The sequence below is a fragment of the Elaeis guineensis genome, chromosome 5, assembly GCF_000442705.2.
Source record: "Elaeis guineensis isolate ETL-2024a chromosome 5, EG11, whole genome shotgun sequence".
NCBI lineage: Eukaryota > Viridiplantae > Streptophyta > Magnoliopsida > Arecales > Arecaceae > Elaeis > Elaeis guineensis.
The window spans coordinates 24277840-24290248 of record NC_025997.2 but is presented as its reverse complement, the minus strand read 5'-3'; the positions used below and the strand labels follow the sequence as shown (position 1 = coordinate 24290248).

Sequence of the window (12409 nt, the reverse complement as noted above, 5' to 3'; positions counted from 1 at the left end):
TTCTAAGATCATAATTCATAAAACTACAATAAAGAACAGGGTTCATATGTGTTGCAGGCCTGCTATATCTTGTGAGTCCAAGATTTTGATCTTAACCCAAGCATAGTTATGAAATCAATGAATCGATTCCAGTCAAATACTGAACTTGCTTATGGAACCGTCCTCGTATGCAGGTCTGACAACCAACTGAAAATATCCATTTCAATCCTGCTTCAACACACCGAACGAACATGCGAATAAACTTGTAACTAGCCCCGTGATTCCAAAGAAAGACATGGTTGCGATCTAAAACGGCACATAAGGCATAATTTTTCCACACGGGGAGCTAACATATATATATAGCATCTGGCCCTGGAATATCTTCTTACCTTGAATCTGACAACAGTCGAACCACGGGAGGTGATAAGCACGGTCTAAAATTGAAAACATTGACAGAAGAAAAACAGGAGTTCAAAGAGTCCAAATAGGGTGAATTGACAGGAATAAGAGACAGGATTCACTAAGACGTGTATACCTGCCCCTAGAATATCTTGATATCTTCAGATCTAGAATATGATAGACACATCAAACATGATCCGAATAACCGTGTAGCCTAAAGTAGAAAACATTAGAGGAAGAAAAACAGGTATTCAAAGAGTCCAAACATGATGACTGGACTGTAAGGAAAAAATAAACTCGGTTAAGATGCATACCTTGAGCAGTATTGCATGTAATATCAGCCCCTGGAAGCAGAGAAAACTTTAGGTTCCATGTAGTATCATTGACATGATTTCGACCCCATCCACTTCTAGTATACATGCATTTGTAGAATATTTATAATAATGCAGCTCAAATTAACGTATTTCTTTTCCTCAGATCACTTGTACAGATTCAAGCATAGGGTAGTCTATTAAACCAGTAAGCACATTCTTCTTCAAATTGTTTATCCATCAACTACAGTTCGATAAATCGAACAAGTAGGGTATGGTGTTGTTTGCCATAAGTATTTCATATACTTTTCTCTTAACCCTGTTATCCTCAGAGAGTTCTCTTCTTTCTTGGGCATGCAGAATATTTAAACAAGCCCAATGTTCACAAGTACCTCGGAACAGGTTGATGAACAAATTTTCAACAATGTCACCAGCTCACCATCCTTTTCTGTCGGCAAACTCCTCCCAGATCAACACATGATGCTTTCCTCCAGTGGCCCCTCTCATTTGTAACATGGGTTGTCCACAAAAAAATATGTTGTTCAAAGAAAAACATGGGTTGTGTAGATAGATGCTTGCTAGTTCTCATGATAAAAACTGATGCATTTGCAGAACCCAAGGCAGCAGACATTTCTCATTTAGTATGATACATCATCCCTACCAAGTTAAATGTATCTTGTTGATATAGTTGATTTTGTCAAACCTAGATGCAACAAAGGTAACATAGAGATAACAAATTGCTGCCTAACAGCTCTACCGTCCAAAGAAGTGCTTGGTGATCATCTTGTTACTTCATTTGCAATAATTGATGAAACAAACATTATACATATTCTCTAAAATGTTACATGAAATTTAAGGAACAAGCTAATACATCTTTCCCAAGGCATACGATCAAGATTCAAGCTAATGCAACATCAAAGGAAATGCCCAATGAATAAGGCAGTTAAGGGACACACATACAGGATTCACACTCTGAACTCTACAAGCTCTATAATATGCAATCCACATGCTTCCTTGTACAAGGAAAGAAGAATGCATGCCACTGACATAACTAAACATCCACATGCTTGGACATATGAAGGCATGTGCAGCAAATAGCTACATGAATGTATGGGTATTAGGTAGCCAATGTACAAGAAAAAGAAAAATCAAGGAAATGCTCAAGGATCTCTCATGAAGAGAGATCACAACCTGCGAGTACCAAGTAGCTGGAGAGTAGGAGTCAAAACAGTGTGATGTTGTTGATAGGATAGCTCTGCAGATAAGCTAACAAAGTACTAAAAAGAGCAAAAGTATCATGCTTATACAAGCAAAGATGCAAAGATAGCGATGAAAGAAAATTAGAAATTATTGCGTCAAAAAGAACAAAAATGTTTTGGATGACAAGAATAATTAAAGTTGGTAAGGGAGATAGAATTTTATTTTGGCACAATAGCTGGATTGACAATCAGTCCCAGAAGACTTTTTTAAGTGCAACAAGAAAGAAGAACCTGTTTTGACCGATTCAGGTCATAGGGAAGAAAATGGTTTATATAATACCTACATATACCCAAAGCGCTTTAGACAAGAAGAAGATGGATGAATAAGTTCAATGATCTAACTGTGTAAGGGAGGATTTACATAAATTTAGCGTGACAGATGCAATATAGGATTTACAGCTAAAAGCCTTATAAGAATCGACCATCTTTCTAATATTGGGAATCAATGTACCATGGAATCTGTCTTCTTTCAGGATTCTAGAGAAAATGTAGAGTGTTATCTTTGGTAAACTGTAGGATTTAAGTAGAATGTGTCACTGACCATTTTACAATGTTAAATGGTCTCAAGGAGTGAAATGATTGCTTGGATCACCAGATCTCCTGGAATAAAATAGCCAAAATGTTTAAAAGATTATAACTCATCGGATCGAGCAGGAAATCTGCCTGCAAACCTACCAACTTACAGACTTGGAAATCTTGTATCTCATGCACGCACAGAGAGAGAGAGAGCTTTTGAGGCATGTCTGAAATTAACAGAATCTTTGATTTGATCTGATTGAATACATCCTCTGACAACTTGTATGCTAAGAAAATTGTTTCCTCTTGATTATTGTGGTCAGATGAAAATACCTTCCTTAGAGCGTTGTTAATTACAAAAGCAAGATACCCAATAAACTTGATAGAGTGAAATGGTCCAAGAGACAATAAAAATATGGTTAAACTTCAAGTTTAGGTTCTATAGAAGGCATTTCATATACAAAAAGGAAGGTGAAAATTCTTATGATGCGTCAGTTGATGATTTAGGGTAAGATTTCTCGCACACATTATGAGCTATTGGAGCCAAGACTGAGCACTTTCAAAGATAGCAAAATTTCCCAAATTTTCACCTCAAAAATTTCAATAATCCTAGTAAACTTTAGCATTTCCTAATAAGTTTAATTTTTTGACATATCATCAAATATAAGTAATCAAGCCATCCATGAATCAACCTATCAACTATATCTTTAGTTTCTTTACAATAAATCAGATGTCAACAACCCATCTTAAACTGTGAAAAAATTAAGAAAGCTAAATTATATATCTTTTCCATCAACTTCAACAATTCTTGAAAAAGGAATAAATTTATGAAACCCCATTAAACCACCGGGTGAACCAAGAATGAGGCAAGAGGTGGCAATTTTTCAATCCCACTGGTAATAGACATCACAAGCATTGTTGAAACTATCCTCTTAAACAACATTTCCATCTGCAAGAACATGGCCAAAATTTTGACACCCTGACACAAGAAGAAGCTTATTTCAAATGTACCACCACTTGTACTACAAGAACTTAACTGAAAAAGGCCGTTTCACATCCCAATCTTGACTGCCAAACGCCCTTTTCTTCCCTAGCCTCTCTTACTCTCCACCCATCCATGACATGGATTTCTTGATTCGCTCCTCCTCAAGGCTCTTATAATACATATGATCATGCATACTCCTGCTCTTCCACTATGTCTATCACTCAACAGTCCTGTATGCCAACAACAAGACCAAGAGGAATCAATAAAAAATGGACATATGCACAGCCTCACTTCTCTTCCCGACAAATACTTGCTCGAAATCTGACATCAAGACAACCCATCCTCTTCCTCTGTTTGTGGGACCTCAATAAACAGAAAGTTAATCAGGTGCATACAAACCGCAATACATCCATCTAGTAAACAATGCTAACTACTAAACGATATACTAAGCACCAAAACAACACACAAGATTACAAAACATAAAAGAACAACCATTCCACATTTCACCCCAAAACAAACAGAAGACATGTTAGCAACACGGTTCAAGAACCACCAAACTGCCGACAATCAAAGATAACATCACACAAGAACTTTCCCATTGGACTCCAAAGTCCAAAGAGTATCACACTGACAACAGAGAACTACATAATTTAAATATTTAACTATATCATATTAGATCGCTTTACTAACTATGACAACCATATAGCTCAATGATCGAACTAAAAGAGAGAAATATTAAAAGGGCCATTTCGAAACCCTAACAAATCCATATCCATATAGTGAAAACATAAGAGAAATTATAGAACTTTCTCTCTGCTATTTCGAGAAATCCTAAAAAGTCCGATTAAACAGTAACAAGAGTAACGAGTTTTACCAACATTAATTAACTATGCGATGGGATCAAAAGGCCCATGCACCCCTCAATCTGATTCGAGAAGGAGAGGAAGAAGCGGAATCTCCGTCGTCAGCGGTGACGCAATCGAGGCCGCAGCCGCACTGGGGGCACTCGTAGAAGTTGTCGATGGGGAAGTCGGCGGAGGCGATGCCGACGGAGAACTCGAGATCGTCACCGTCGCGGGATACCTCGATGATGTTGATCCAGAAGAGGAAGATCTTGACGGTGACGCCACGGAGGTCGGAGAGGCGGCCGGAGGAGATGCGGCCGGAGATGGTGGACTGGTAGCGGAGCTGGTAGGAGCCCTCCAGGGAGAAGCTGCAGCTGTTGTTGAAGTAGGCGGAGAACTCGCCGGTATCCGGGTCGAGGTCGTAGCCGGAGCAGCCCTGGGGGAGGAGCCCGATGGGAAAGTTATAAGACTCCAGCACCTCGTAGGCGCTCGGTTTCGTATCATCGGAGGAGGAGGAGGTCACCGCGGAGGACGAGGAGGCGAGGGAGAGGAAGAGGAGGAGGATGGAGAGGCGGAGGAGCGAGCCCCTGGTTTCTTGCCCGTTGCCGTGGGACACCGTGGTTCCCTTCATCTTTCTTCTCTAGTTTGGTTTCTTTTCTTCCGTGGTTTTTTTCACGGTTCCTTTGCTTTTATCCACGAATTAGGTCGTCTCCTGTTTGGATTTGGTAGGAGCGGGGACTAAAAGGGCGTGGCGCCGTGGAAAGCGAGAGAGTCGCCAGATAACGTGTTATGAAATCGTTTCCTGTTTGGATTTAGTAGGTAGGGGAAAGTTTGAAGGTTTGTAGGTGTATTTTTAGCTTAGGTTACCCATGTTCTCTTACCAAAACGTGGACTGATGGCACGGCATGTGGTATAAAGTGATTGATAGTTTTGGAGAAAGAGATTATTGATTAGAATGATACCATCACATGGATTTTGGTCCTTCCAATTAAAAATTGTTATATCATTTGATAATATAATATTTTAAAACTTTCTGTTTAATTAAAAAGTATGAATAAAAATAAAATATACTTAACTATAATTAACCATTTCCAATCCAATTATTACTGAATTTTTTTAAAATTTTATTAAATGATATGACGATGTTTTATTAGATGGTCCGAGTCCAGGTGATGGGATCATTCTAATCAATAATTTCTCGTTCTAACAGGGATTAGGGCAAATCAGGAATTGGGTTTGATCTTTGGTATGCAAATGCCTAATCATGACAATCACATTTAATTAATATGTGATCATACAAGATCATACTCTCAATCGGTAAATTGAAGGAAAATAATAGAATGTCAAGGAAAAGCTTTTTTTATTTCTTTTGTTGAAAAGGAAAAACTTGTTGGACTAATTGTTTTCGCTTGGAAAAGAAGCTAGATATCATCCATTGCGACACTCTTTAATTTAACCATCCAGTATAAATATTGGTGATTGAGCGGGGGGGCTCAATTGACACCAATCTGCCACGTACCGTGCCAAATTCAGGTTACCATCCATCACAGCACTCCTTAATTTAACCATTCAATACAAATCTTGGTGATTCGGTAGAGGGTTCAATTGACACCAATCTGCCACGTACCGTACCAATTTTAGGCTAGCAGGGTTCTAGCTGGCGATCGCTACCAGCATTTCGGCCTTTTAAGTCTTAAGTTGCGCACGTACCGTGGACCACAAACTGTCCCATTTTTTCTTTTATGTTCGTCAGTTCCGATCACATGTTTGTCCGTGCGGAGGACAGAGAGGGTCCCTGCAAGCATCTCTAGGCATCTATTAGCGCTACAGTTCTTGTCTACACACTGGCAAATAATATTTTCTGGATGGTTTCTTACGTGCGATAGATAAGTCCAAAAGCTAGATTATGTTACGTCCACTGCTATTTGTTTGCTGTATCCTTTCCTGAAAGCAGCATAAAATCAAGTAAATTTAGATTGAAATAGTTGAATCAAATACTTGTCATCCAATTCGAATTTTATCTGAGTTCTTCGTAGATTAAACTAGCCTTGTTACGCTCTTTACAGCCCAAATTTGGGGTTGGAACGAAATAAAGCAGGGGAAAGAAGAACTTGTTTTTTTTTTTTGGTAAAGACAAAACAACTAGTTGATTAGGTGTCAATGCACTGTGTTTCAACGTATGGCTATGTTGATATAAAATAGGGATAGAAGTGTTAGTGGTACGTAGGGCGTAACACTGTCTCATGATAGAACTGGTGCTTTTTACTACGTAGTTTCACTTTGTATTGTACTGAACTCATGACTCACATACACATATATTATATATATAAACCATGCACCGACACTGATGAAAGAGGGAACATGTGGCTCCTAAATTCAAAAGGCAGCATATAACATCTTTCCTAAATTATAGAGAACATATATGTGTTCACAATTGGGATTGACATAGAAACAACTAACTATACCCATCGTTGAGGAATAATGGTTTCATATTGGATAGGTTAAGAATTTTATGATGCTTATATGCTCTTAAACTTATCCATTTAAATGGCTAAATTTTTAGCGGGGATTTTAATATGGCATTAGAAGCCACTAACAGACTCTGACTTAAGCATTAAACTTCTGACAGTGTTGATAGTGTTTTAGTTGGTGACACGTGCAAGGTAGATTGGTAGTTGTTGTGTCAGTGTGTCAAGAATCGTCGGAGGCATCGTCTCGAACCCCACGAAGTATTGTCCACTTTGAAATGGCGTGTGCCCGCTATAGGGAACCACATGCGTCGTCCCTCACGATTTTGTCTTTCGATCGAAAGACAAAAAGCACCTTGTGAGAGAATGCGTGCTTGTATCCCACTTAAGCACATAACACTACACAGTTTGTCCGATGTGGGACTATTAAGGGGGGTCCCCCCATGGTCTGCCCACAATATAGCCCCCCACTCTGGAGGGGCATGTGCTGCGGTACAGGAGGTGGGTGCCCCTACCTGGCGCGCCACTGTTGTGTCAGTGTGTCAAGGGTCGTCAGAAACATCGTCTCGGACCCCACGAAGTATTGTCCGCTCGAGACGGTGTGTGCCCGCTACAGGGAACCACATGCGCTGCCCCTCACGATTTTGTCCTTCGGCCGGAAGGCAAAAGACGCCTCGTGAGGGAATGCGTGCTCGTATCTCACTTAAGCACACGACACTACAGAGTTTGTCCGATATAGGACTATTAAGGGGGTCCCCCTACGATCTGCCCACAACAGTAGCTATCATAGAAGCTATTATCTAATATATTTTTTTTATTTTATCTATTTTATGATAAGTTCATCACGTGTGTACCATCAATCATTTTAAGCCTGGACCACCCATTTGTCTGTTTGGGAACCTATTTTCCTTTTTCCTAGATATGCGATACCCATACAGTTTTTTCAATTTTGTGGAAAGTTTATTGCATGAGTACCATCAACAACGTGCCATGCATATATGATACATCACTCAAGTTGATGAAATAATGAAGCAGGATAATTATGCAAGTTCAATTACATATTGCAAGTTTATTTATAATTACACACACATCCCTCAAAAAAATTATAAATATAATATACATATGTGTCTATACTAATGCCTTTAGTTTTCCATAAGTAGAATTACCTGTTTTCAAATTCTTGTGGGACATCTGCAGATGCTAGATGGTGTATCATCCAAGTTCCGAGAAGGATCGTGCCGTTGTCGTCCCAACATTCTGATTAGCATATCTTAGGATATTCCTCATCCCAAGTATTGAGCTGGTGTTCTGTTTTATGGAAAAATTGAGATAGTCCCATGTTCCAAAGAATTTCGAATCTCGATTACATATGCTATGCATTTTTTACTCATCATGTAGTGTAGTTGCAGGTCGTGGGCTCGGCCCTGTCAAAAGAAATCCATATCTGGGCGCAAGTATTTGTTCCATGAGGCCAGCCTGCTGGGGCCGATTAATCCGTTAATTAGCTGGGCTGGGGAGGCATGGGTAGGCCATCTTGGCTCATCAAGAACACCCCACTTTGCCTTTCTTCACAAATACCAACTGTCCACAGTATATACATTGCTCTGATCATGGTTGTTTAGAGGCACTCTGTCGCAAAGGCAGCATTACATTAACTGTTTGAGAAAATTACAATCAGCTAACCGTTACATTAACTGTTTGACTAAAGTTGCTACACTAGATCATGAGATTGCCAAGTAGTCTCTCTCAAGAAAAAAGAATAAATTGCTAGTAGATAATCCTATGAAATATGATCAACCAATTAGTTTCTGTAGATGTCTGATAGAAGGAGGATGATCAAGCTCTTCTGATAGGTGAGATCTCCTGCAATTCATAGAGTTTCATTGAACCAGTCATGAGTAACTCAGGTTTTGAAGAGATAAATTCAGGAACAAAACGTGGAATTAAACATCTATATTTTGCTACATAAACAGAACTAAGCTCTACTGTCATTTCAGGTCTAACCTCCATGGCTTCTATCCACTGCATCAATGGCCACAACTCATGAATAAGTTGACAAAATTTACATTACTCGCGCTCGTTATTAAAATATGGTGAAATTGCACGAAGTAAGGTTGTTGGATGTCATTTGGATGGACTTAAGGAATAAGAAAGTAAAAGAACTTTAAAATTTATATCCGTTTTATGGATGTCATTTAATGGTGCCTGTGGAAGGAGAACATCAAGAATGATGGTGTTTTTACTTCACGACCGGACAAACAACGAGAACAATGCCGATCTATGGAGGTCACTTTCACAACTCTCCATCGGCTCCTAAACTAGTTGCAACATAACAGAGAAGAATCCCCACACCTCAATGGTTACAAGATCATGCAAAAGCACGTTCAGCATAATTTTTTTTTTTTTTTTTGATAAGATAAATAATTCAAACTCGTTTGGTACTAATACATTTAAAATAATCAAAAATTAAAATATCTCTAAAGAAAATGAAGATGTCGCGTATGTCCATCTATAGAAATGATCTGAATGCTTCGCAATAAAAACTACTATCCAATTAGCCGCCGTGTTCGCCTCCCGAAAGATATGCCTAATGATAATAGCAGCACATCAGCATAAATACGTTCAGTATAATTCTTAAGTCCATGGTTCTATAACTGAATTACCACTACTTCCTCGACACCGTTGTTTTTTCTATATTCAGGGCATGCTACTCTTTTGTCCTTTCTATTCCTCTTACCATTAAAAAAAAAATATCCGTTGCAATGGAGATATCATATCAAACTTGTCACAACTAAATAGAAGCGTCTGTATTTCATCAAGTACCGTATATTTCACCGATTCCCATGAATGATGCCCCACACTAACCATCGATTTCTGACTTTAGATTCGATTGTGACAAATTTGACGTGATATCACCGTTGCAACGAATATCTTCTTCCATTAAAGCAGTGACCTATGTAACTTTCTAAATAAACCATATTTAATAACACTTCAACAGGGAAGTGTCTCACCAACCTCATTTTTCTCAAAAATTTATATCCACGGGAACAACAAGAAGAACAAGAACGGCAACTTATAAAGACCATATGTCACACCCCCGACCCGAGATTTGAATCGAGGGTCATGGCAACCGCCGCATACTTATAGAATACTTTTTTCATAAGCATGCAAGGCATCTCATCATGATATCTTCACAAACAGTTAAATAAATTTTTCTTTATTCAATAATCAAACCTTGGTTCAAATAACAAATCAAAACTAAGTGTTCAAAAGAAAGTAACTGTCTGACAAAGTCAATACTAAAAACAAAACTAAAGGTCTTGAATCAATTCTGAGAAAAATCCTAAATCAATGAGTTAACTCCATCTCTAATCGCTCTCCCAACCGAAATCCCACATCATGCTAATTTTCTGGATCTGTAAGAAAAACATAAAACTTATCATGAGCTAAATAGCCCAGTAAGCAGTGTATACCTTTAACTGAATAATCAGGCAAATAATACTATGCATAACAAATCAATATGTAATTTCATGAAATCATATTCATACTGTCAATCATATATAAAAGTCAATTCACCATAATTTCTAATTATGCTTTTCTTCTTAAATTCATCAATTTCTTAAATTCTTCTTACCAACCATGACTATGACCACATTATCCCTGTGGCAGGGTCATAATACCGCGTATCTGCTTGCGGTGGGCTGCGAATCATCTGGCAGCCAAGTTCTTTGGAACCGCTGGTCTAGCTGGCGACATGTCGCTGGTCTCACTGGCGACATAAATCCTCAGGACAGTCAATTGCCAACGTATATGCCCCCATTGACGGGGTCCTCAACACAGTCAGGTTGTCAATTTCATATTGTCTTCCAATTCATATATTATTTTCAAGAATAATAAAATTAATTGATATTCGAGTCAAATCAATTATAACATTCTTTGAGATCATATATCATCATAATAATTGCTCCACAAATAACTTCAATCATAAATAATTTTCTATAATTAACTTTCATCATAAATAATTTTCAACAATTATTTCAATAAATAATTACAATCGCAAGCATGTATAAATTTATTTAATTCATAATTTACCAGATAAATTCAGTAAAAGTAAACACTACTTACCTCTTTCATCTTAGATCTTTAGACTTCGTTAGAAGAATCAGCTAATCCTATTTAAAATATCAAATCATTATCAAATTCTATTCCATAAATATAACAAGATTAAATCATAAGGAAAGAGGACTGTTGTCCAGATGTGTCGAACCATCCAGATACCAGGGCAATTCAGGATTTCTGATCTGAGGGTCAGATTCAAGTGACTTGATCAAGAAATCGTGAGGCACAGATCGAATTAAAGTCAAGATCAATCAATAGGGTTTTTTAATAAATTTGAAAGATCTTTGATACGATCAGATGAGGTTGACATACAGCACGGATATCAAAGCAACTTCAGATCTTGTTAGAGTCAATATAAGCTTCTAAAAGATGAGGGCATGACTCGATACAGGATTCATAGACTTTTTTTTTTAGAGAGAAAAAGTTGGTCATGAGAGAGAAAGTAGAGAGAGAAAGTGGAGAGAGAATCTTCGTATCCTTTAAAAGTGGCAATCATGATTGAGATCATCAGAGGTCATATCAAGGTGACTTAATATAGATTAATCATGATTGATATTATCAATTTCGAAGAAGGATCGGATCAGGATCTAATCTACTGCACGAATTTCGGAGCAGTCTCAGATCATCATATTTTCATCTTAAGTTTATCCTAGGGTCTGTGATGTAATCAGAGAGAGAATGACCCTAGGGAGACGAAAACCATAATGAGAGAGAAAGATCTAGAGAGAGAAAATAAGAAGAAAATTTAGAGAGAGAAAATATAGAGAGAAGGTAGAGAGAGAAAGTCTAATTCTAGAGAGAGAAAGACTTAAGAGAGAGATGAGAAAAACTTTCTCTCACATGTATTTTTTTTTATTATTATATTTTTCTTTTTTTTTTTTCTTTTTCTTTTTCTTTTTAGAGAGAGACAATAGAGAGAGAGAAAGAGGGAGAAAGAGGGAAGAGAGGGAATTTTTCTCTTTTCTTATTATTTTTTTTTATTTTTTTATTTTATTATTTTTGCATTTTCTATTTTTTTTTCTTTTCTTTTTCTTTTTCCTTTTTCTTTTTTTTTTTTTTCTTCTCTTCTTTTCTTCCTTCTTTCCTCTTCTTTGGCCGAACGGGAGGGGATCAGAGGGGCGTCGCTCGTGGTCCGACGGGCTGCAGCGGCACGGTCGATGGTCCGACAGCGGCAGCCGACAGCAGGGAGCAACAGAACGCCGGCGGTGAGGCTCGGCCGGTGGGAGATTTAGAAAAAAAATGAAAAACAGGGGATCGCCTCCTTTCCATGGATTTCTTTGATCATTGGCCTATCACCGGCGGCCATGACTTTCGGAAAAGATAGATAGAGGGGTGCGGGTCCAAACCTAAGGGTGAGATGCCGCAAACGATGGCGTCGATGGTCGGAAAAGGGTGAAAGATGACTCGACCGAACAGGGGAAAAATAGGGCATCATTTTCTTCTCGATTTTCGGCAAAGTCGGTGACCGACAATGATGTTTGGGGCCAGAGGGAAAACGGAAGAAGGAGAGGAAGAAAGGTTGGAGCCT

At 38.4% G+C, this 12409-nt stretch overlaps 1 protein-coding gene and 1 long non-coding RNA gene across 2 annotated transcripts; one reads left to right on the top strand and one right to left on the bottom strand.

Moving 5' to 3' along the window:
* Window positions 1-696: 696 nt before the first annotated feature.
* On the top strand, window positions 697-1336 carry LOC140858122 (uncharacterized). Its single transcript, XR_012141428.1, has 2 exons — window positions 697-897; window positions 1050-1336. It is a non-coding gene; the product is annotated as an uncharacterized lncRNA (long non-coding RNA).
* A 2759-nt stretch (window positions 1337-4095) lies between these two features.
* Window positions 4096-5016, bottom strand: LOC105045179 (uncharacterized). Its single transcript, XM_010923351.4, has one exon. It carries the CDS (start codon window positions 4923-4925, stop codon window positions 4350-4352), a length of 576 nt encoding a protein of 191 aa, XP_010921653.1. The 5' UTR covers window positions 4926-5016; the 3' UTR covers window positions 4096-4349.
* Between the last annotated feature and the right edge of the window lie 7393 nt (window positions 5017-12409).

Coding starts and splice junctions, on each gene's coding strand:
- LOC105045179 (XM_010923351.4), bottom strand. CDS start 4,925: ATGAAGGGAACCACGGTGTCCCACGGCAACGGGCAAGAAACCAGGGGC.